Source organism: Fusarium poae, chromosome 2, assembly GCF_019609905.1.
Source record: "Fusarium poae strain DAOMC 252244 chromosome 2, whole genome shotgun sequence".
In the NCBI taxonomy this organism is placed as follows: Eukaryota; Fungi; Ascomycota; class Sordariomycetes; order Hypocreales; family Nectriaceae; genus Fusarium; species Fusarium poae.
The window spans coordinates 5575038-5598478 of NC_058400.1; the positions used below are offsets into that span (position 1 = coordinate 5575038).

The window sequence follows — 23441 nt, forward strand, 5'->3', positions numbered from 1 at the left end:
ACGTCGAACCATTAGCACAAGGTATGAACTATATAGCAAGCAGAATAGCTCATGCAAGTTTCCAAATAATTTTACAGTATCCATGCTGAATAACCATACATCTTCTTGATCACTGAAAAGACTGCTGCCCCGGCCATTCTTCTTATTGGCACCTGTATAGAGCCCAGAACAAGAAAGTGAAAGCAGTCAATATGTTTCCCGCGATCTTTCCAGTCTTGTTCTCATCTCCAATATTGCAAAGGAGTATCGCCACGCCTGCTTTGTAAAGGCCCATTAAACCCAAAAGAGTCGTCGTGCCAGAGACAGACTCACTAGCTTGAGTGACGAGCAACAGGGCGCCTACGGATAATTCCCAGAGGCCCAGCATATATATTGGCCCTGAGCTGGTGTCTCTTTTAAGGGCGATGGTGTGTCTTAGGCCATTGAGCGCATATTCGGCCTGTGGATTGGTGAACGCCATGACGCTTCGGGCAATGCAGCCCATACCGAGGAGGTAGATCAGGGTTTCGGAAAGGGTCATTCTGTAGAGGATTCACGTCGAAGGATATGAGATTGATCCTTGTGAGCTAATATTGTGGAAAGTGAGAGCCAATGTGAAGTAGAAGGAGGAGAAAACGTCAGTCTCCATTGGTTTGACAAGTCTAGCCATTGTCGGGAGCTTACGTGAGATATGAGATGAGATGTGGGACTCATATCCTAGTGATAACAAGGGGCTGGTCTCAGTCGTATCTTGTGCAACTAATAAAGCGGGAAGAGTCAGTTCAAAACGAAACAACACTGCCGTATTCTTATTGTCTATCTTCCACCAGTAACATTCCATAGAGCACATTGTTTCAAACATCTAGGTCACAGTATATCCTCCATCTACTCTAAGATCTGCTCCGGTCATGTAAGAAGACGCATCCGACAGCAAAAAGGTGACAGGACCCATCAGATCTTGAGGTAGTCCCATACGTCCCTGAGGGATGAGAGATGTCCAGGTTCTCTCGAGATCTGGGTTGTCGTTCAGGATCTTCTGTGTTCTGTCACTTGTTAGTCATGGACTGGTTTAGAGAGAAAACACAACTTACAAAGCAGTCAACATGTAGCCAGGAGAGATACAGTTGACTCGGATCCCAGCGTGAGCCCACTCTACTGCGAGGGAGGCAGCCAGGTGACGGACAGCTGCCTTGGCCGCGTTATATGGACTGATTACCTTCGTCAGTTGACTAGCACAGCAAAACCCAAGGACAAACTTACGCTTGTGGCTGTGGTACATTGACAATGGCACCGGACATGCTTCCAATAACGACAATGCTACCAGGTACCTGACGTTCCATAAGATGCTTTTTTTTTTTTTTATATAATTAAGCTTTTATTGACCCTGCTCTTAGGTATTCTAGCTAGTAGGTAAGCTAGCTATTAAAGTAAGGGAAATCTAAGGCTATTTTAAGTAAAGAAAATTATCCTAGTAAATTAAAACCCTCCTTAATATAATAAAATATATAATAATAGCCTTTTAAAAACCCTCCTTAAGGTTATCTATTAAGTATAGCTTAATTAGGTTAAATTAGCCTAGCTGGTTTATTTTCTAATTAAGAGCTTTTTTTTCTTCTTTAATAGCTAGTAAAATTAGAAGTCGCAGGATTTAAATCTACTATCTTTGGCTCAGAGGATAAGCCATTAGCTAAGCCCGGTGACCACTAACCGCTGGACCACCGACCCCCCTATAAGATGCTTAGCAACAGCAACTGCAAAGAGATAGGTGCCGTCAACATTGACACCCCACAACTTTCGCATACGATCGATCGGGTAGTTGATTGCCTCAAAGTTCTCAGTGAAGCCAGCCGACGTAACTAAACCATCGATCTTATGATGTATCTTGAGGATTTCGGCGATACAGCTTGTTACAGAGTCAGGGTCGGAGACGTCTGCATAGTGGGCAGTGACTCTCGGGATCCTGAGGGTACGTCAGAACGAGTCCACTTGAATTCAATAGGTCCTTACGTATCGCTGTTTCGGTTCTCTCTCTTGAAAGCATCTGTCAATTGGCCTACTTGAGACTGTGCTTCGTCCTCTATTCTCGATTAGTGTAGATCTAGAGGTGGGAAATTTGACTAACTGTTTAAATCGACGATGGCTAGATTAGCCCCCGAGTAGACTACACCCTGTCCCATGACCAGCCCGAGGCCTCTTGCGCCCCCAGTTATGACAATTGTCTTGCCTTCTAGAGAGAGGGAAGCTAGAGTGGGCTTAGAAAACTGTCCACCTTGGCCAATCAAGGGCTTGCTGGCGGGAAGTTCATGAGGCTCAGGGTATTCTACGCGGACGGCAGCATCGGTGCGAGAATACGATCGCTTAGGAGGCATTCCAGGAGGCATTTTGGTGACAATTGAGTATCTGTTGGGTAGTGAGTAAAGATGTTGAGAGTACTAGTGGAGGGGGAAGTGTTCATACATATGTACCTCTCATTGTCTGGTGATTGTTTCTAAATCCCGACCAACATGCCTTGTCCTGTAAAGAATCCCACCATTGATATATGCATACTGAGCGTTATGGATCCTTCCTAATGATCTCCGTGCCGAGAAGTCAGGATATTACAATTGATACAAGAAAGACATGTCACGTATTGCTCAGCTGATTGGCAAAGCACGGTCTTGGTAGTATGAGGATAAACTTAGAAGAATAGTTGAAAGAAAGGACAAGTCATATTACACTCTATAACTAATATTTCAACCCCCGCGCGGCGGTTGTCCGAGGCGGGAAAGCCGGGTGTTGAATGTTCACGTGGATTATACGAACCCCCACGTTACCATCGGTCAGATCATATTGAATGTCTGATAACGAGACTTTTTGGCCTTTGTTGTCTGTTTGTCGTCCAACATTTTCTAGTGACTTTTGAAGCCATGTCAGCTGCCATGTAAAATCTTTTGTGGGTGTGTTGGTACTTGTAAAAGTCCAACTTGTATTGTTTGGTTGTTGGATGTTGCAGATTATGGGTTACATTTAGAACCTGACGATCTCTGTCGAAGTAGAAGTAAGATGATCAAGCCTTGACTTAGACACAAGACCGTAATGTCATTTCCCATCCTCTAATCGCCGGTAACAGCTTTCAGGATCTCCATAACCTCCTCCGTCTTCGTGATCTTATAGGCATTGGTCTTGATCCAGATGTCGTTCAAGCTATTCGCAGCAAGACCTGGAAGGTGATCAGAGGTAATACCAACATCCTTCAACGACCTCGGCATGCCCAATTCTCTGATAATCAAGTCGAGAACACCAGCCAGATCATATTCTTTGCTAGTCATTCTCACTTCATCCATCAGTGACGTTACGGGTTGCTGTTTCACGAGAATGTCCAAAGTACGCTTCTGCTGGTCTTGGTTGACTCCCTTGTCGGCATTGAACTTGCACACAGCTGGAAGCATGATGCAACTCGTCTCGCCATGTCTAACACCCTTTTGTTAGGTGATTTTCAAGGCGTAAGTCCTAAAGTATATATATAAAATTAACTTATAAAAAAATACAGTTTTTAAACCTAGATACTAATATAGGTCTAGTCTAAAGGTATATATTATAACTTATAAAGTTAAAATTATAATAATTACTATAAAAGCTTTTATTCTTTCTAAAGGTTAGTTATTAAACACTTCTTTATTAATATTAATATTAATAAAACTATATAACTATATAACCACTGCACAAGATGATAGACTTTAGAGTCCTTGTCGAATTAGAATTCGTTGTGTTGAGAATCCTATAAAGTTAAAGGAGGAAGGTTCTGGGGAGGAAAGGAAAAAGCTTGTAATTAACGCCGTAGCTTTCAACACGATAAAATTCAACACAATGGATGTCCAACACCCAAAGGGCCAAGCTGATGCCCAATAGCATGGCTCGCACCCAGGGGTACGCCGGTAGATACTGCGTGCATGGCTTCTACAACACCTGCTTGACAGAGATGGCGAGCATCTAGATCCTGCGGGTCATGTTTGCACCGTAGCAGCCCGGGTATCAACTGTTCCAGGCCACGTGCCGCTGCTTCGTCGCCATCTTTATCGCTTTGTAGTGAACACAAAGTCTCAACGCAATGGTCCACAGCTCTGATGCCAGTACTGAGCCAGATCTTTTGTGGAGTTGTAGTAGTTAATTGAGGATCTTGAATGACAAAATCTGGATCGGTTTTGGGCTCGAACGTGAGCTTAGCTTTGGTCTCCTCGTCAGTCGCTCCAGCGATGGCCTGATACTCGCCACCAGACAATGAAGTCGGTATACAGATCAAAGGGATTGTCGGCTTGTGCAACATCTTGCGCATCTTTGGGTTATGTGATTTGCCGCCCCAGAGGGTGTCGATGTCCTCACGCGTCCAGGCATCGTTAGCCATCGCAAAACGTAGAAGCTTTGCTCCGTCGGTAATACTCCCAGCTCCAAGAGTCACGATACAGTCGATGTCCAAAAGCTTGATCTCGGCGAGGATATCGATGATTTCCGGTATTGGTGTATGTGGCGAAATGCCAATACGCACGCCTGCAACAAGGTCTCCGAGAGTTAACCTGAGGTCTTCAAGAGATGAAGTATTGTTGGATAGAGAGCGGGACGCTATGATGTATACTCGCGAGCTTTTGAAACGTTCCTGTACTTGCTTGAGGCATATTTCTGGGAATGGCCTGCCAAAGCTGATCAATGGCGTTGGTTTACTGTTGAAAGCTGGACGTGTAGTCTCATTACTGAACCAGGATGTCATGGTGAATTATATCTTCTTCTGGTAAGAATATAGTGATGGAGATTGTATTCGGAGTACAGACGGTCGAGAACGATTTTATGACGTTGTCAATCTGATGTGGAGCCGGATAAAGTCATCATGTTGTCAGCACCTCCTAAGAAGACTTGGTGTCTTCGGACTTTGGCTTTGGCTTTCTGTGTGACTTCTTTTTAACTAGCCAAGATGTCACAAGAAAGTCTTTGCTATGAGTTCACAACATTCACAAAGAAGAGATCTTGGTAATTTGTCGCATTTTTGCAAGTGTTCGACTTGGCTTGACGACTGGTTCAGGGAAATGTTTAACATGAAATACGAAGGAACGGTGGAGATGTAACATATGAAACCCCCGTAAGAAAGTAATAGTTATCCCGCTCTTAAACTCTTTACCATGATGGTCTAGAAGGGGCATCGAGCGTGATTTTGTTTACTCAGGGTGAGTCTGGTATTGTACTACGGACTTGTCGGCATGTGGCGATCGTCGGACGATTAATGTACCCTAACGGATCCAACCCCCTGTTCTAGCCAAGTTCCAGGCACCTTCACTGGTGGTGATACGCTAATGCAGGGCAGTTTTAGACTGATGCGAGTGGAGTTGAAACATTTTTTACAACGAGATTTCGGACTGGCTTTGACTTACTGCTGGTTTCATATATCATGTAAGTTGGATGGTATCGTATAAAATCACCTTCTCCATTGATTGATCTCATTTTTGAGAGATACCCTATCTACCAGTGTCTTTTTTTGAGCCGTCTCCTTGTGAAACGATGATGCTGGCCGCGTGTCAACCTCCACAACCATCATGTCAATCCAGCCTACGTATAGAGGAAACCCACATCACGACTCATTCGTAACCACTTAGCATGCAGTCTCGACCGCCACATAACAGGCATTTTGAGTTCCGTCCGTCGATCGACCCACGTTTCAACCCGGGAGCCGTTGTGGAGGGTCGAAAAACACAGTTTTCGTCGGGAACCTCAGCCAGTGAGATCGATCCATGCTGAGTTGACGCGTGTGTCAGTGCCGAACAAGGAACGAACTGCTAAACAAGCTCATGTCGTACCCATCGGATCGGTTCCTGGGATGCGGAGATACCGGTCCACAAACTGTTGGGACTGGGAGAGTTTGCGAAGTATATGAAGTGTCTTTTTCCCTTGTCAAGAGTTGTTAACCCGGTCATCGCATGCTTCTTCTTTCTGTGTGGCACATTCACTTCGTCGTTCCTTGTTATTACTACTTTCCTTTATAATGAGATTCTTATCTCTCCTTACGAGCGGGCTCGCATCTCTCCCTCTGGTCGCTGGACATCCGACCGTCACACCATCTACGGAACACTCTGTTCAACAAGTCAGAAACCCAGTTTATAAACGCAATGGCCTTGCAGCACTTCTCAAAGTCCACCGAAAGTACCATGTCGACCTTCCAGAATACCTCGCCACTTCGGCCCTTGCCCGTCGTGATGGTACGGGTACTGTTACAAATAGACCTATCGACGACGATGCAGAGTGGTTGACACCAGTTCAAATCGGCAACCCCCCAAGGACATTCCAGATGGATCTCGACACTGGATCATCAGATCTCTGGGTTCATGGGTCGCAGTCGGCTGCTGCAGGCGGTAGCCGCACTCGATACAATTCCACAGCTTCCGGATCTTGTGAAGAGATGAGTGGCGCAAAGTGGTTGATCGAGTACGGAGATGGAAGCGGGGCATCAGGGCATGTCGTCAAAGACACAGTTTCGATCGGTGGTTTGTCAGTGCAAGCTCAGGCAGTACAGGTAGCGGATAAGGTTCATGATTCCTTCACAAAGCAACAGAACGTGGACGGCCTACTGGGACTAGGCTTCCACTCCATCAACACTGTCACACCAAAGAAGCAAAAGACCTTCTTCGAGAATGCCAAAGACGACCAAGGCACTGCAGTATTCACTGCCGACTTGCAACATGATGCTCCAGGTACATATACGTTTGGGATCATCAACAAAACAGCATACACGGGTGACATTGTTTACACAGATGTAGACCCATCCAACGGCATGTGGACTTTCACATCAGAAGGGTTTACCGTGGGAAATGGTAAACTGAACAGGAAATCTATCTCAGCCATTGCTGATACCGGAACATCACTCATTTGGCTACCTGACGACATCAACGAGGCCTACTATTCTCAGGTGAAAGGAGCCAAAGTGGATAAGACAGCAGGTGGTTATGTGTTTCCTTGTGATGTAAAACTTCCTGACTTTACACTCGTTATCAGCGGCTCGAGCACAGGGATTACAGTACCTGGTGCCTATATGAATTTTGCTCCTCTCGAAGGGCCCAAGCCGGTCGGATCGGGAAAGAAAGCTAGGAGAAATGACAAAAGTTCCGAGTCAGGTACATGTTTTGGAGGACTTCAGTCAAGTTCTAGCTCAGGACTGAACATCATTGGCGATGTTGCACTAAAAGCAGCGTTTGTGGTTTTTGACGCAGACAAGAGACGGATAGGGTTTGCTAAAAAGACACTACGGGAAAACAAATAGAAGCGTGGTCATAGGCTCAAAAGGTTTGAGAGTCATCAGTTTAGCGTTAGAAGAAAAAATAAGCCATTCGTTCAATGATGGATTTGTTGTGTTGGGAGTCGAGATGTGCAAAGAACTTAGTGGCACATAACTCTGTTCTGTGCTATGAAGAAATCGCGCACAAGAATTTTCTCTCCTGCATAAGCGGGGCATGAAACTGACATGCATGCATAAGTGCGATTGAGACTTTCACTAAATTCTTCGGTGTCAGATGAAAGTCAGTACTGTCGTCCAGACTCAGAGACTAACGTAGTACAGTACGTACAGTAAGTCAAGGCCGGAACATCTTATTCTGACTCGCTTCTGATAAGCAAGAGATAAGATAAACGGACACTGACCGGATCAATTGTAGGACGTCTCACACGTATACTAGACTAGACCTATAAACCTGGTGATGTTACATTGTACCAGGGTAGAATGTTCGAGCAAATGACACCCAACTCCAATTAACCTCGGCAGCATATTTAGCCAATACTGATCACACCAGGACCACATCCAATGGAAGTGAGGTGCCATCCAACCGCTCTCTCAATGTTCTTCATCTGCTTGGGTATCTGGTGACCCTTCATGTTCATCATGCCCAGCATAACTGCAGCCAAGCACGTATTTCCGTACCATGCAACTGCCTCTTCCAGCACAACCTTGACATCCTTTCTCACTTGCTCGTCGCGGCACTTGAACAATACGATGACAAGCGGTTTCAAGACCATATTGTCCATCACGTTCCAGTCAATTGATGACTTCAACTCTTGCTGCATGCGGCGTGTTGTTCGGATGATCTCCCGCCAGATGGGTCTCGCGTCAGGCAAGACCTTTGCATCTGCATTGAGCTGCAGATGCAGGCCCGAAAGACACTCAGTGTACAACGCTTCAAAGATACAGGCCGTCACATAGCGATGCGGGGCGTCGTATTGGTGGTCTTCAGTATAACGGTAGAGCAGAACAAAAGCACTGTGCCAGTTGTGGAGGACGGTGAAGGCCTTTTCCCATACAGCTTTGTTTTCAGGATCAACGACTTCGTACTCATCGAAAAGATGGTGGGATATGTGATGCTGAGTGACATCCCACCACCTTAAAGCTTCGTCCAAGTCACGGAAAGATGTAGGCATGTTGGCAATCTCATACCTGTGTCTTCCCCAGCACCGTTTGCCGCCCTTGAAGTCGGGACGCTCGTCTCCGCTAATACCTAATTCCAGGGGCCATGAGTAGGTGCTTAATCGCTGGAACATGTCAAACATGGCTGATTCAAGGGCGTTCAACCTTAAATCTGCCAGAGAAACATTTTCCTGCTCGCATCGCTTCCCGAAGTAGGTAACAAGAAGACGACTGGCGTGGTCGAAGTGCAGGGTTGCAGCCTTCATGTCTCCGCGCATCATATCGTACACCATGAAGATAACAGCTACGTGAGCAACGGCCAGCAACGATTCTAGGGCTGTTCCCGCGGCCCGCACAGCACGAATGGTGCGGTTGTAGTACATGAGGGAGAGCTGCTGGGCTTTCTCGGCTTCTTCGCCATTCACATGGGGTGCAGTAAAGGCACCCACAGCAGCACCCACAGCGCAGCACATCTCACGGATAGCAGGGTTGTGGTGTGCTATCTGGGGTGTAATGGCAGCCAGCGTGTTGTGAGGTAGAGATGTTCCCTGCTCGTTTGTGAAGAGGAAAGTGGAGAACATGTCCCACGATTTCTGGTCCTTAAACACGGTTGTGACATAGTCTGGTACAACCAGGATGCGCGTGTCGCCTCCGGGGATTGCGGTAGCAGCTACACCTCCATTACTAGTAGTAGTTGAAGTGGTACGGACAATTTCAGTGTACGAGTTAAAGTTGCCAACAGGGCTGGTGGCTTTGTTAGTGGTTGTGGTTGCGACTGTGGTGGCGTTGTTGCTGGCCGGGTTGAAAGAAACGCTCGAGCTTAGTGGGAAGTGGCACGTTAACCCAACTGCCTTGCAGCGGTTACATGTTGGTTTGCCCTCGTCACATTTCACTTTTCGACGTCTAAGTTGTATAGTGTCAGCAATGGGAACATTTGATACCCAAACAGCTAATTAGATAGACATGTACGAACTTGCACTCTTTACAGCCAGTGCGGGTCTTGAATGTCTTAGCCCTCTGTCTCTTATTAGCGGCATTGGGACCACCGTCCCTGACGTCAAGCACCCCGATATTGGCTTTCGGGATATTCTGCTAGATACCGTGTTAAACACTACTGGCCACAAGGACTTGTAGAGTGGAAAATCGCACCTGATTCGCCCGTGCCTTGTTGGTAGACACGCTCTGAGACGCTGGATCACCTGGAGACGGTTGCACACCGCCACGAGGAGATCTGATAGCAAGCTCCATCGCCCTGGGACAACAACAGAAGGGTCTGTACCCTGCAATCTGACAAAACGGGGACAAAGTAATCAGCTGTTAGCTGCGGTACGGGGGCAAGACAGGCGGGTGTGACGTGCTGAGCGCCAAGTGAAGGATGCGATGGGCTGGACTGGACGATGATTTGGGTGAGCTGAACTGAACTGGTCTGTTGGTACAGTACAGCGGGGAAGATTTCGAGCGATTTTCTCCTCGAGCCTCCACCTGATACAGAAAGGGGTCCAATCAGAAGCTGTTCTGTGCGAGTTACTGAAAGTGGTTAAGCTTAACATCCTCAAAGAGTAGCGATCGCCGACATCTTGGGTCTGAACCCAACGACATGAGTAGGATTTTATTAGTTGTATTTTACTGATATGAATTATCATCACACTCGTTTATATCTCTATCATGGGTCAGTAACATGCCACCAGTCCCTGTCTAATCTCAGAATGATCATCATTACCAATACTTGAATGCGACGATAGATACTGAAACAAGGTTTTATTGGATTGTATAAAATTCTACTCCATCATCCATAATGTACTCAGTCCTGTTGGGTGCTTACTTTACTTTGGTAATCTATCTACCTACCCTTGTGCCCCAGGCTAAGTTGCTCCTGACTTGATCACTGTTTCTTTGAGTGCCTCAAGCTTCTCACTCAACACCCGAATTCGCTCATCGCAGATGCGAACACATTTAGTGAGAAAACGCTTGTCACCTTCAGCAAAAGCAACGGACATTTCGATATCATGTAGAGTCTCCTCAGTCTGGTGCATCTTGATTTTAGTTTCGTGAAGTCCAGTTGTCTCGATACAGGACTTCAGGATGTTCTCATCGATACTTTGTGGAGAAAAGTCACCAACATGCTCTAAACCTCGAGCTTGCAATCGATCAAAGCCCTCCATGACGCATGACTGATATGCCATAGTCAAAATCACGCCATAGTCCTTTGGAGCGTATCCCCAAAGCGTTTCGTCGCTGTTGGCAACTTCTTCGTTGATGCAGTTAGCTGTGCAACGAATGAACCTTCTGTCATATACTGTCATTTCATTGCAATGTGCTCGAGCAGAAATGATGGTGCGCGCATGGTTTATGAGAAATGGGACCTTTGAAGCACCCAGATGGTCAGCCCAGAAACGCATGACAATGAATTCAGACCGGGTCAGACCTTTTGAACCAGGCAGGCCTGGGATGATCTTGCGGACACCAGTGTTCATAGCATTGTAGGAGGATCCGCCTACTTCGGTGAGAGGGATGTCGGTGAAGTACGAAAGGTTCATGATGAATAGTGCATCGTTTGTGCCCTGTTTTTCGATCAGGGCTGCAACCTCGGGGTTGGAGGTGATTTTGAAAAAGTGCATCATACTGACGATGTTGCGACTTTCTGTGATGTGGAAGATTGTTTTTCGTCCTTGTAGACTGATAATGCAAGAGTTGGTAGGATGGGTTGTGTAATTGCCTATTGGTAAGGAAGTAAAAAGACTTCCCTGCGTTTTTAAACATCATAACCGCACTGCTATTCGAGTTTGGTCTTTGTTGGTCATTACTTGTTCCAATCAGAACAATGGAATTGGTAACACATGCGCATATCAATCGAACAAAGAATAAGCAGTATTCAAGGAAACAATACAATTAGATATGGTTAAACAAAGACTATGTGCTTCGTTAATTTGTATATGTTTTGTTCAATAATTGTGAGTTGCTGTGGTGTGTAAACTCGCTTTCATTCCTGCATCGATGTATAATGCACATTCTAACAAGTATCGACCAAATGAGGCTTATGAGTCGCGGCTGGATCCATCTGGCCTTCAACCAGAGAGGGGATCGGACAGCGAAGTATTCTTATTGCTCGACGGACGGTGGTCTAAACTTATAGAAACAAGTCAATTATGAATAGCCATCCAGGACCTAATGAGCAGTGGCATGTTAAATCTTCCCTGGATCAGACATCGAATGTTGTCCAAGAGTTGATGCTTGATCCTGACAGGGACTAAAGTTGGTATCATTATATTTGATGCACGGTTAGTGGGAAATCGCTGGTCTTCTTATGTTCTGGCTCACAGTATCCCACATAATAGAGTCCTTTACATACAACTCCAGTGTATATCTTGTCTATAGATGATATCTATCGGTACAAGTTTCTGCCACGATACGGCCGCTCCCGATACCATGTATCACATATATACCATATGGATCATGAATGTGAATAAGGATCTGAAAATCGGATCAATGAAGGGACTGGGCAGGTTGTGCGTGAGAGAAAACTCTACAGTGGTGAACATGAAGCGCATAGGTCTTGCGAAAGGACATGGTTGCATCTAATTAAAGGATTTGCTAGTCGTCACTTTTTCTCTCATGTCCCATAAGTACTCGGATCCTGCCCAATGTTGAGAAATCTGGCTGGACAAAGAGGCAACCAAATGTCGTTGATAGATGGATATCAACAATGTCCAGATTAAAGAAGACAGTGTTATCAGCGTTGAAGATCATGGCAGCACTGTACGTGGAACTCTTTTTCCAGCGGAAACTTGATCCACTGGGAAGCCACAGTCCTCAGGGACCAAAATTAGGCCAGTCATCCCTGTCAGCACCTTCCATGTCGCGAGAACTGAACGCGTCCTACTCTGTACCTCTGAGACCCCCATTCCAATCTTCACTTGTCCTACAGTGGCGTTCACAACTGCGCATTCACCACGATATCGCTGGCATACATCATCGATGTGTGTCCTGTACCTCCGACTGAGCCTTCCTCCTCGAACCCGTCCAAGATCCACGACCGTGACTTGATTGCATTCGACTCCAATCACTTCCTCCTAGCCGTCGCGACGTCTGCCAGCTCCGCCGACCCCTTCTCCTCCACTTCCGTCGCCCTCGCAAACCTTTTCCATCCAGGCAAAACGTATCGTCCCCGTCGCGCCGAGATCGAGTGAATATACTTTCTATATCGAGACCGTAGGCCAGTTTGTGGATAGATAGGGATCAATGATGGCTTCCTCCACATAGACTCTTGGGGTTGTGGATGTGCAATCCAGATGTACAGTATTCCGCCACAATTACCTGCCACACGTACCAGGCTTGAGGTCTAGTGCGTTCTCACGAGCGTAGACTTGATGCTGCTCTACAAAGCTCTTGTTCGTAGGATGTTCCCATGCATAACTTATTACTCGCATAGGAGTCGTGTATTCGCTCTACCGTTCGCCTCAACTCTATCGTCTCTACACAAACTGGCGGCCTACACATCGGGCTCAACCTCATCCACAGTCGGCACCTTGTTCAACTCCACCCCAAAGAACTTGGCAACATTCCTCACGCTATCCCATATAACCTGAACATCGTCTTTGGACACGCCAATCCTTCTCGTTCCTCTAATGTGCCAGTGCGTCTCCAGTGGCAGGTTCTGGCTCATGATGGCAGGCAGCACCACAAGTTGCGTATCCACGTCATCCAGGACCTGTCGGTCGGACAAGAACAACCCGTACGTGATCTCCATTGACGTCCATGCAAAGTCCTTGTGCGCGTCAAACATGCCAATGGTATCCCCTGCGTTCCGTGTGTACACCTTTTTGAACCAATCCTTTCCTCGCTCGTGACTTGCGTCGTTGATCTGGAATCCTTCTCGTGTGGTGCTGTAATCACGATCCTCAGGCTTCTCGACCTTACTAATGGCGAGGATGGCTTCGAGAGGCTTGCAAACGCCGACGAGGATAACACTTTTGAGCAGTGCTTCGCGAATACGTCGAATGAGGGCATGTCGCGACTCGCTAGTCCGGTATGGGTCTTGCTTGATCAGGTACTGGTACAGAGCGGCGGCAGCTTCAGGGTCGGGGCTAGTGGAGAGGCAAGCAATGATCAGGAGGTACCAGCGTTGGTCGCCGAGCTCAGTGGCCTTGAAGCTGCTCTCGACCTTTTGGAAGAGCTGGGATAGCTCTGGGGTAAGTTCTGGAGCTGTCATTGTTGATTGATGTTCTAAGCAAGGTACGGTTCAGAGAATGCTGATGAGGAATGAACAAGGTTTCTCTCCCTCTCTGTACGTCGTGTCACAATAGTGTAGCTGTCGAGTGATTGTTCTCTTGGTATTGGACCTCTGATTTTAGAGTTGTTCGTCATCCACGTTGTCTGATTGCTTCGCATCAATTGTCCAGCATGGTTACTGGTCCCTGGAGCTTTGAAGTGTCCGAGTATCGGAATAGAGTGAACCCCGCATTACCGCCGTTCCTGTACAGGGTCCGACCTTAGTTGTTCCCTAATATCAGTAATGACGTTTCCATCCATCGAATACAGGGCACTTCTGGATCACGGCACTAGAGTGAAGATCGCCGTCTAGGTACTGCATAGGTAGCCACCAACAAGAGAGGTCTTCTCACTTGATGTGCTTCTCTGCACTGATGATGTTGTTGTGAATTCAAGTTTGCCATAAGTACACCAAGTCGGATTGCTCAGCTATTTTATTTACTATATAGGCCAACAATCATCTGCAGCCAATTGATCATAATCAAGCGTTAACATTCGAGCGAAAGATTAGCTACTCCTCGTCCATCAGGTCAAGAATTCCTTAGGTACTGTAGAGTTGAGCAACTTCTTCTATGATCCCTCTATCTCCAATGTAAACCTTCTTCGCCTTTACAGTTCCTGCAACTGATTACGAATTTACCCATCGACAAATGACGCGACTCTAGGGTACCTAAACTCCTATGTAGCCTCCGTGGTCTAATCCGGCCCCTGTTCGGCGGCCCGTGAGCACCTCCTTGACCATCTCCACCGTAGGACCCTCGATATTAAATCCGCGTTTTATCGTGTAATCACCTTCCTCTTTATTGGTTCGTTTGCCGATCACGGTAAATCCTCCGATCTATGCTGGTAGCGTCTCAATATTGCACCAATACCTATCACTCGTCGGTGTTCCCTCCTCCCATTGTGGTAATCGTCCGTTAGCCTCGGCATTGACTAGATAAAATTGGATGATGGTTGAAATTGCATATGGAGGACATGGCTAGTGGCAAGGGCCTGATCATCAAAATAGATAAAAGTCGTAGAAATACTCATATTTTGCTTTGTCTCTGTTATTTCAACTTCATCTCAACTTGAGCTTCATAACAATCACCATGCTTTTTAACCTTCTTTTTCTCTGCTCCACTGCCTTGGCGCACCTTCACTCGTCATCATCAAACGACTGGCAACCTCCTTCTAAAAATGATCGTAAGTATATCCTTTTCTTGAAAAATTGTACGAAACTAAGAGTTGCAGGACGAAGCCCTTGTCCCATGGTCAACTCTCTCGCCAACCATGGATACCTCCCTCGTAACGGCCTCAACATCTCACTTGACGACTTGATTGAAGCCTTCACTGATGCTGTCAACCTGGACCCAGTCGCTACAACCCTCGTTGGCAAGAAAGCGTTGGAAACCGGTAATGGTAACACCTTCAACCTTGACGACTTGGCCAAGCACGGTGGTAAGTAGCACAAACTCGAATTTTGAAACGCTTTGACCAATTAAAGTAGTTCTCGAGCACGACGGTAGTTTGAGCCGTGATGACCTTTATTTTGGCGACAACTTGAGATTCAACCCTCGCATTTGGAAGCAGACATCATCTCACTTTCGGGAGCCCTACATTTCCATCCAGACAGCCGCCAATGCCCGCAATGATCGTATCCAGGATGCTAATGCCACCAACCCTGAGTTTTCATTGCCTGCTGAGCAGAACCAAATCAGTTTGATCGAGACTGCCCTGTACCTGACTGTTTTTGGCAACGCCGAGGACGGAAATGCGAATACCAAATGGGTCAGGACACTCTTCGGTAAGTTAATCATAGTTAATAATTGTGCCGAAGCTAATGTCATGTAGAGAAGGAAACAATTCCTTTCAGAGAGGGATTCCAGCGATCTGAGAAGCCGATTACCGCTGCTCAGATTCTCGGCATGGCCAACAAAGTGGCTCAAGCTGGTAACTAATTAATGACGGGGTGACGAATAAAACACAGGGTATGTCAGTACTCTGACGGTTTTTTTAAGTTCTGTTGCGAAGAAGTGGTGCTATTCAATGAGAAGTTCCTATTCAATGTTCAAGCAATCTCAGGCTGCCAGCTAAATTATTGTGATCGTGTAACAAGCAAGTGGTAGACATATGTAGGTCCTAGGCCAACGCAAACTATCTGTCGTCCTTATCTAAGGTAACTCTTTACTGGCAACATACCAGAGGTAGTAGAACTACTCGTTTCTGAATTCTATGTCTGGGTTGTGACAACTGAGGCTTATAGATCTACTTTGAAACTAACCTTGGCGGAATGCATATTAATACATTTCCTATATTTAGGAATTAGCTTTTTTATTAAGTAATTTTTAAGGTATAAGTCTTAAAGTATATATTTAAAATTAATTTATAAAAAAATATAGTTTTTAAATTTAAATATTAATATAAATTTAATTTAAAAATATATATTATAATTTATAAAATTAAAATTATAATAATTATTATAAAAATTTTTATTTTTTTTAAAAATTAATTATTAAATATTTTTTTATTAATATTAATATTAATAAAATTATTATATAAAATAATAAATTTTAAAATTTTTATTAATTTTAATTATATATTAAATTAAAAAATTATTTATAAAAATTTAATTTTTATAATTAATTTTATTTTTAAAAAAAAATATTTAATAAAATTATTTAATAATTTTATTTATTTTTAATATAATATTTTTATTAATATTTAAAATTAAAATATTATTAATATAAATAATAATTAAATTATTATTTTTATTATTTTTAATTATAATATTTTTAATTATATAATTAATTATTAAATTAATAAATTAAAATTTAAAAAAAATATAGCTTTAATATATTAAAAAATAAAATATTTTAAATAAAATTATTTTTTAATTTTTAAAATAATTTTTAATAAAAAAAATAAATTATTAATAATTTATAAAGTATTTAATAAAAATAATATTATTAAAAAATTTATTAAATTAGAATTTATTATATTAAAAATCTTATAAAATTAAAAAATTAAAAAAAGTTTTAAAAAGAAAAAGAAAAAGCTTATAATTAATATTATAGTTTTTAATATAATAAAATTTAATATAATATAAGAATTAACTTAAAGGGTTCTTAATATATAAGAGGCTTTACTAGTAAGGTTATATATTATTAATATTCCTATAGACTTATACTTTATAGTAGAAGAAAAATGCCTATAGAAAGTCTATAGGATATTTATTAAAGAGCCTTTAGGCAAAAGTTTATAGTTTAAGAACTGTAAATGTGATACACAAGTTTTTTCTGTATTGTTACTTTAGAAGAGTAAAAGTATCACAAAACCATGTTAAAAGTGGCAAGATTCCCAGTATATAAATATACCTATTTGTTCTTTTTGCTTTACCAACTATATTCCCCCATAATCCACCCGAATTGATCATGGATTCTCCGAATGTCATTGAAGGGTGGCACAAGCTACCATATGAGATACAACTGGAAATCCTGGAATTCGCACTCACACCTCCAATTAAACTTCCAGCCCCTTCAGAGGTTCAATCTGGTGACTGCGCGAGAGTATGGTTCCGACTATGGAACAGGAGACCCAAGAATTTAGCGAGGGACCTACTTCTGGTGAACAAACGGTTTCACGACGATACTCAGCGCATTATCAAATTTATGCTAGAAGTGTACCACCTCGACGTCATGGTTGTCAAAGATTACGGACTTTGGACAACTTGGTACCTCCCGAAACTGCCCAAGTTTACCCACGTCGATGAAGTGACCGTCACATTTCGCATCTTTGGATCCGCTGGTGATCTCCAAAGTTATTTCAAGAACACTCTGGATTACGCGGACAAGATAACACATGCGATGCGGGATCTTCATAACCTTTTTGCCCATCTGATCGGCATTGGGCCCGGGTTTTTCTCCAAGCGCAACCGTGGTAACTTTTTTATCTATTGAGGTTAAAGATTGAATATAATAGATAGTATATAGATAGTCTGATCTATTAGTTATATATATATAGCCTAGGAGGATATATCCTATCTATAGTTAGATCTTTATCTTTATATTAATTAATCTTATTATTTTACTTTAATAGGTTATAAGCCTAAATAGTAGATTATATAATTATCTTTATTTATTATTATTATTATTATTTTATAATTTAAATCTTATAATTTAATTTTTATTATATAGATAATTTTTATTAATATTTATAGCTAATTATTAAGTTAATTATAATAAAATAATTATAAACTTATTTAAAAAGTATTCTTATTTAATAAATTAAAAAATCCCTTAAGGTTAAAATAAATTTATTATTAAATAATTTAAGATATGTCACGGGCTGAGTCCGGCGGTACGGGTGGACAGGGAACGCTTCGGGCGTAATAGGTTCTATTGCTACGGATAGGCACTGCAGGCAGGTCAGGCTCTATTAACAAGACGTAGCTCAAGGAGCTACGTTCAGGATCTGACTGGCGGTCTAACTAAGGTTACGGCGATAACGCTATCGCCACGTGATCTGATCCACTTGTGGCTCTAGGGTAGGTTGGTCTGACTTCGAGCTGTGACAGTGCCCCCCTCTTTAGCATCGAGCTCTGCCGAGACGGGCTACTGTGGTCCGGGCTTGTCAGGGTATCTCCTGTGGAAGTTCGCCACGATCTCTGCAGAATTCTCCACGTAGGCAGCAGGGACTTCTGTTGGGTCTGCATATCCGGCCCATTTCACAGTATACTTCAGCCTGGGGCGGCCTCCTCGGCCTCGTCTGTCCCATCGGGAATCCACAATGTCTTCAACCTCCCACTCTTCCACTCCTTCGGCTTCTACTGGCGGTGGCGGGTCTACGTTCTGACCGGGCAGCGGATTGGTGGCAGCTGGCTTTAGCAGGCTCGTGTGAAACACGGGGTGTATCTTCATGCTGGCGGGCAGTTCCAGTCGATAGGCGTACGGGGAGATGACCTTGCCGATCTTTAACGGGCCGATGTTCTTCCAGTCTAGTTTCTTCTGTGGCCTAAGGGTCTTGATATTCCTGGCGTCTAGCCACACTGGAGTCCCCCTACTTGGTATCGTCGGGCAGGTCGTCTGTGTCGGTTCGCTTGGGCTTCGTAACGGGCTTGTGCGGCAATGCTTTCTGATCTCAGGTGCTCTAGGATGTCGTTCATCGTCTTTGCGAACTGTTCTGCGTCTCTAGTGGCTGGGGTTCCTCTGACTGTAATCGTGGGTTCAAAGCCCATTCGCGGGTGGAATCCATAGTTTGCAAAGAACGGAGATACGCCGGTGGTTTCGGATTTCAGGGAGTTCGCTGCGAACTCGGCCAGGGGGAGCCATCGGTTCCAGTCGTCCTGTAGGTATGACACGTAGGCTCGCAGGTACTGTTCCAACACAGCGTTCAGGCGTTCAGTCTGTCCGTCGGTCTCAGGGTGGTAAGCGGTGGATAGTAGCGAGCTGATCGACAGTTGTTTGGTGAGCTTCTGCCAGAACTCCGCTACGAACTGGGGTCCCCGGTCCGATACTATAGTCTGTGGGAGCCCATGTAGCTTCCACACTTCCTTCAGGTAGTAATGGGCTGCGTCTTCGGCATCGCAGGTTCCTTTGCATGCGATGATATGTCTCATCTTGGTCAGGCGGCAGGCTATAATCAGGATGGCGTCATTTCCTTCGCTGGGCGGCAGATGTGTGATAAAATCCATTGACACATGTTGCCAGGCTCGTTCGGGGATAGGCAAGGGTTTCAGCACACCTTGCTTCGCTTCTCGGGCTGGGTTGGCTCTTCGACACGTATGGCAGTTCTTAACCCATTGTTCGATGTAGGCCAACATTCCGGGCCAGTAGTAATCCCGGGAAAGCAGGTCATAAGTGCGGGCACGACCTGGGTGTCCTGCTATAGGGTGTTCGTGGCAGGCTTTCAGCAGGGCGGTCTTGAGGGCGTCGTGGCTCGGGATATAGATGCGGTCCCGGTACAACAGTCGTTCCTGGACGATCTTGCACTCTGCAAGCGTAATCTTCGGGTGTCGCGGTGCGTCGGTCCTGAGGGCTTGTAGTATCGACTGCAGGTCTTCATCGGTCTGGTATCCTTCGTTCAGCAAGCGGTCGATCTCTTCTGGTAGCTCTATTGAGAGTGACGGCTCCTCGGGTGTTGGTGCGGGTTGGTTCTGTTGTAGTGGGTGGCGGATGCGGGCTCTCTGGACTCGTAGCGGCGGAAGTTGCCAGTTCTCTTTCTTTAGTACCACCTGGCTTTGGTGCGCTAAGCGCTCATCCCCCTCTTTAGGGAGGTCTTCTGACCTCCTGGTCAGGGCATCGGGTTTAACTCCCTGTTTCCCAGGTCGATATGTGATCTGGAAATTAAATCGGGACAGGAACTCAGACCAGCGGGCTTGTCGTCGGTTAAGTAACTTCGTCGTCGTAAAGTACTCCAGGTTCTTGTGATCCGTGATCACTTTTATCGGTGAGGGTGCCCCCTCCAGTTCGGGTCTCCATTCTTCGAAGCAGCGAATAATGGCCATGAGTTCCTTATCGTAGATCTCGTAGTTGCATTCCGTGGACGTATGCTTCTTGGAGAAGAAGGCTACCGGGTGCAGCCTTCCGTCATCGTCGTATTGCGACAGCACACCGGCGGATACATAGTCAGAGGCGTCTGTCTCCAGGATTACGTCCTTCGTCCAATCGAAGGGGCGTAAGATCGGTGCTGATGTGAAGGCTCCCTTCAAGTCTCGGAAAGCCTTTTCGCAGGTTTCGTCCCAGACGAACGGTACGTCTTTCTTTGTCAGGTGGTTCAACGGGGCTGTAAGCTTAGAGAAGTCACGGATGAACCTCCTGTAGAAGTTCGCAAATCCTGTGAAAGCTTGTACATCTGTCAGGCAGGTCGGGGTTTGCCAGTTCTTAACAGTTTCGATCTTTGCAGGGTCCATTCGGATGCCGTCTCGTCCCACGATAAGGCCTAGGAACTTGGTTTCCGTAACCATGAATTCGCATTTGGCTGGGTTTGCGAATAACCCGGCAGCTCTCAGTTTTTCAAGCACCATCTTTAATTGCTCGACATGTTCTTCTCGGGTCCGGCTATAGATCAGGCTATCGTCCAGGTACGCAGTGCAGAATATATCCAGGTATTCCCTCAGCGCATCATTAATGTACCGCTGGAAGGTCGCGGGGGCTCCTGTTAGGCCGAAGGGCATAACCAGTGACTCATATAATCCGAATCGGGTGCGGAATGCTGTCAGGTACTCCTGGCCTTCCTTGATACGCAGATTATTGAAGGCCGATACGATGTCAATACGGGAGAAGTATTTCATACCAGACAGGTTATTCAGGGATTCTTTGATCAGGGGGGAGCGGGTAGCGGTCCTTAACCGTAATATTATTCAGGGCTCGGTAGTCCACGCAGAAGCGTAGACCACCGCCGGGTTTCTTGACGAATAGTACCGGGGAGGCTACAGGCGACGAGCTTGGGCGGATGAATCCTTTACGCAGATTCTCGTCTAGCCACTCTCGTAGGGCTGTCAGTTCGTTCCGGGACATTCCATACAAGGGTCCAAACGGCAGTTTTCCTCCTGGGGTTAGCTCGATGTGGTGGTCTCCAGATCGGTGCGGTGGTAGCTTCTCTGCCTCCTTAGGCGAGAAAACGTCCTGGAACTCTCGAAGTTCTTCCGGCAGCACGAATGCCTCTGGCTCAGGCTTAAGCAGGTAGTCCAGTTGCTTCAGGGTGACGGTGAAGAGGCGGTAACGGTCCTTCTGGCTGTATATTCGGGCGGTTCGCAGGGAAACCGGGAGGATATCCTTTCCCTCCAAGGCTGGTGGGATACTCCCTTTCATCTGGCGCATGAACTTCTTCGGGACGGTCTGTAAAGCCTTAATCCTTGTAGGCTTGGTTGGGGTGTTGCAGAATTTCTGGCAGTACGGGCTGTTAAATGTGAACGTGTGGGCCGCGAAGCCCACCTGCGGGTCGTGTTGCTTTAGCCAAGGCATTCCCAGGACAATAGGGTAGCTGGCTAGCTGGGTCACGTAGAAGATCATGCTCTTCTGCTCGTGATCGGCAATGCGGAGTCCGGCGCGGACGTAGTAGGCGACCTTCCCGCTCTCGGCAGGTCGCCCGTCGAACACTTCAATCTCGAAGGTTCTCTTCAGGGGTCTAAACTTCAGGTTCTGGGACTTAGCCCAGCTCTCGTCGATAAACCCTTTTCCTTCCGCTCCGCTATCGGTCATAGCGTAAGACGGAATTGGTTCTCTTCCGGCCACATTGAGGCTGGCAGGCAGTATCATCAGGTTCGAACGTTGGTTGTTCTCGTTCTCAATCGGGATTCCATGAACGGAGGCGGCGGACAGTTTAATCTTCGGTACAGTAGGTGCGGGGAGGGGAGCCTGGCGCCGACTTAAGACAGGCTCACCCCGTTTTCCTGGCGTCCTCGGGAGTGTCTAGATCGGCGGGAACTGGCGCGGCTGGATGTAGGCGAGTGTGGAGACGGGGGCTGGCTGGTGCGGTTGGGGCTATAAGCGAAGGTGGCTTGACGGAGCCTGGTTGGACGTGTGTCAGGTTCGGGACAGTCGCGGAGGTAGTGGTTGGCTGAACCGCAACGGAAGCACTGGTTGTTCTCCCGTCGTTGGTTAGGGCGGTTATAGCGGCGCTGATTGCTGAGGTCCATAGGTTCTCCGGCTGGTTGGCGGTTTTCGGGGGGGCTTCTCCCTCTACGAGGCGATGGGGACTTCTTTCGGAGTGTCTGGGGGTACTCCTTCAGCGGCATATTCGTCTTTCGTGACGCAGGCTGTGGCTCCGCTGCGAAGCGGCGTCGTCGGTTTTCCAATTCTTGTAGGAAGGTGGCTAGGTCGTGATATTTATAGCTAGGCGGTGGGTTGTGTATAAGCATTCCGCGTAGTTCTCGGGAGACAGCTTGTTCCAACAGGGTAGGGAGGGCCTCTTCTGACATTTCTCCTTCCAGCGCGAGGCGTTGGAACTCGGCGAAGAAGGTGCTGAAATCCTTGTGAGTCTGGCGAAGGCGGAATAATTCGGCGCGGGCATTATTGATCCGGTTCGGGTCTCCAAAAGCGCGTTCTAGTAGATCGATAATATCCTGGTAGTCGGGGAGTTGGCATTCACCAGCTTTAATGTGCGGTAGGACTTGTGCATAGGCGCGTCCCTTAAGACGGCCAGTTACATAGGACATTCGGGCGAGGCGTGTCGGGAATCGGTCATGGTTAGCTTTTAGTTTTGAGTGTATCTGGGAGACGAAACGGCGTAGGTCGCTCCGTTCGCCCTCAAACTTGTCAGGGTCGGGTAATCGTTCGGTAAGACTGGTTGATTCGGTAGATCGGGAAGAAGGCGGAGGAGTCGTTCCCATAGGAGTCGCTACACGAAGCTCAGCGGGAGCGCTAGTCTCGGGGGGTTCACGGATAGTAGGTACGGTAGGTCGGGTGGCATCGAGGGCGCGACGTTCGGCGAGGCGGGCCTCGAAGATGTCGTCGTCCTTCCTCTTTAGGGCCTTCTCGTGTTGTTGCTCAGTGTACTCGAGCTGGGCTCGGGCAAAGTTACGCTCAGTGGTGATTTGTTGCAGGGATTGTTCGAGTCCTTGATGTTTATCCTTCATGTTCTGGGTCTCATTCTCCAGCTGGGATATACGGTTCTGGGCGTTCTCGGCGTAGGTATAAACGTTCCGGAAGTATTCGAACCAATCGTCTAGGTGTTCCGGGGCATGGTCACGGAATGACTCGACGCTGTCCGGCAGGAAGGGCGGGAGCGGGCGGGCAGACATCGCGTTCGGTGTCCAACGGTTAGGAGCTACGTAGTGTCACGGGCTGAGTCCGGCGGTACGGGT

At 46.2% G+C, this 23441-nt stretch overlaps 13 protein-coding genes across 13 annotated transcripts; 4 read left to right on the plus strand and 9 right to left on the minus strand.

The window, feature by feature from the left end:
* Positions 1–142: 142 nt before the first annotated feature.
* FPOAC1_005810 (uncharacterized protein) lies at positions 143–520 on the minus strand (the record flags this gene model as incomplete). The annotated part of the gene is made up of 1 exon (XM_044850323.1): positions 143–520. The coding sequence occupies one exon, from the start codon at positions 518–520 to the stop codon at positions 143–145; it is 378 nt and encodes a 125-aa protein (XP_044709033.1).
* Positions 521–841: 321 nt separating this feature from the next.
* FPOAC1_005811 (uncharacterized protein) lies at positions 842–1319 on the minus strand (the record flags this gene model as incomplete). Its single annotated transcript, XM_044850324.1, has 3 exons — positions 842–1022; positions 1071–1187; positions 1240–1319. The coding sequence occupies 3 exons, from the start codon at positions 1317–1319 to the stop codon at positions 842–844; spliced, it is 378 nt and encodes a 125-aa protein (XP_044709034.1).
* A 317-nt stretch (positions 1320–1636) lies between these two features.
* FPOAC1_005812 (uncharacterized protein) lies at positions 1637–2360 on the minus strand (the record flags this gene model as incomplete). Its single annotated transcript, XM_044850325.1, has 4 exons — positions 1637–1640; positions 1703–1939; positions 1987–2056; positions 2102–2360. 4 exons carry the CDS (start codon positions 2358–2360, stop codon positions 1637–1639), a joined length of 570 nt encoding a protein of 189 aa, XP_044709035.1.
* Positions 2361–3071: 711 nt separating this feature from the next.
* Positions 3072–3407, minus strand: FPOAC1_005813 (uncharacterized protein; the record flags this gene model as incomplete). Its single annotated transcript, XM_044850326.1, has 1 exon — positions 3072–3407. One exon carries the CDS (start codon positions 3405–3407, stop codon positions 3072–3074), a length of 336 nt encoding a protein of 111 aa, XP_044709036.1.
* A 410-nt stretch (positions 3408–3817) lies between these two features.
* On the minus strand, positions 3818–4720 carry FPOAC1_005814 (uncharacterized protein; the record flags this gene model as incomplete). The annotated part of the gene is made up of 1 exon (XM_044850327.1): positions 3818–4720. One exon carries the CDS (start codon positions 4718–4720, stop codon positions 3818–3820), a length of 903 nt encoding a protein of 300 aa, XP_044709037.1.
* A 1263-nt stretch (positions 4721–5983) lies between these two features.
* Positions 5984–7255, plus strand: FPOAC1_005815 (uncharacterized protein; the record flags this gene model as incomplete). Its single annotated transcript, XM_044850328.1, has 1 exon — positions 5984–7255. The coding sequence occupies one exon, from the start codon at positions 5984–5986 to the stop codon at positions 7253–7255; it is 1272 nt and encodes a 423-aa protein (XP_044709038.1).
* Positions 7256–7758: 503 nt separating this feature from the next.
* On the minus strand, positions 7759–9637 carry FPOAC1_005816 (uncharacterized protein; the record flags this gene model as incomplete). The annotated part of the gene is made up of 3 exons (XM_044850329.1): positions 7759–9292; positions 9363–9481; positions 9539–9637. 3 exons carry the CDS (start codon positions 9635–9637, stop codon positions 7759–7761), a joined length of 1752 nt encoding a protein of 583 aa, XP_044709039.1.
* A 614-nt stretch (positions 9638–10251) lies between these two features.
* On the minus strand, positions 10252–11010 carry FPOAC1_005817 (uncharacterized protein; the record flags this gene model as incomplete). Its single annotated transcript, XM_044850330.1, has 1 exon — positions 10252–11010. One exon carries the CDS (start codon positions 11008–11010, stop codon positions 10252–10254), a length of 759 nt encoding a protein of 252 aa, XP_044709040.1.
* A 1082-nt stretch (positions 11011–12092) lies between these two features.
* Positions 12093–12576, plus strand: FPOAC1_005818 (uncharacterized protein; the record flags this gene model as incomplete). The annotated part of the gene is made up of 2 exons (XM_044850331.1): positions 12093–12262; positions 12315–12576. 2 exons carry the CDS (start codon positions 12093–12095, stop codon positions 12574–12576), a joined length of 432 nt encoding a protein of 143 aa, XP_044709041.1.
* Positions 12577–12878: 302 nt separating this feature from the next.
* Positions 12879–13598, minus strand: FPOAC1_005819 (uncharacterized protein; the record flags this gene model as incomplete). The annotated part of the gene is made up of 1 exon (XM_044850332.1): positions 12879–13598. The coding sequence occupies one exon, from the start codon at positions 13596–13598 to the stop codon at positions 12879–12881; it is 720 nt and encodes a 239-aa protein (XP_044709042.1).
* Positions 13599–14748: 1150 nt separating this feature from the next.
* FPOAC1_005820 (uncharacterized protein) lies at positions 14749–15597 on the plus strand (the record flags this gene model as incomplete). Its single annotated transcript, XM_044850333.1, has 4 exons — positions 14749–14842; positions 14891–15097; positions 15147–15443; positions 15491–15597. 4 exons carry the CDS (start codon positions 14749–14751, stop codon positions 15595–15597), a joined length of 705 nt encoding a protein of 234 aa, XP_044709043.1.
* A 1473-nt stretch (positions 15598–17070) lies between these two features.
* FPOAC1_005821 (uncharacterized protein) lies at positions 17071–17595 on the plus strand (the record flags this gene model as incomplete). The annotated part of the gene is made up of 1 exon (XM_044850334.1): positions 17071–17595. The coding sequence occupies one exon, from the start codon at positions 17071–17073 to the stop codon at positions 17593–17595; it is 525 nt and encodes a 174-aa protein (XP_044709044.1).
* A 4722-nt stretch (positions 17596–22317) lies between these two features.
* Positions 22318–23378, minus strand: FPOAC1_005822 (uncharacterized protein; the record flags this gene model as incomplete). Its single annotated transcript, XM_044850335.1, has 2 exons — positions 22318–22450; positions 22531–23378. The coding sequence occupies 2 exons, from the start codon at positions 23376–23378 to the stop codon at positions 22318–22320; spliced, it is 981 nt and encodes a 326-aa protein (XP_044709045.1).
* Between the last annotated feature and the right edge of the window lie 63 nt (positions 23379–23441).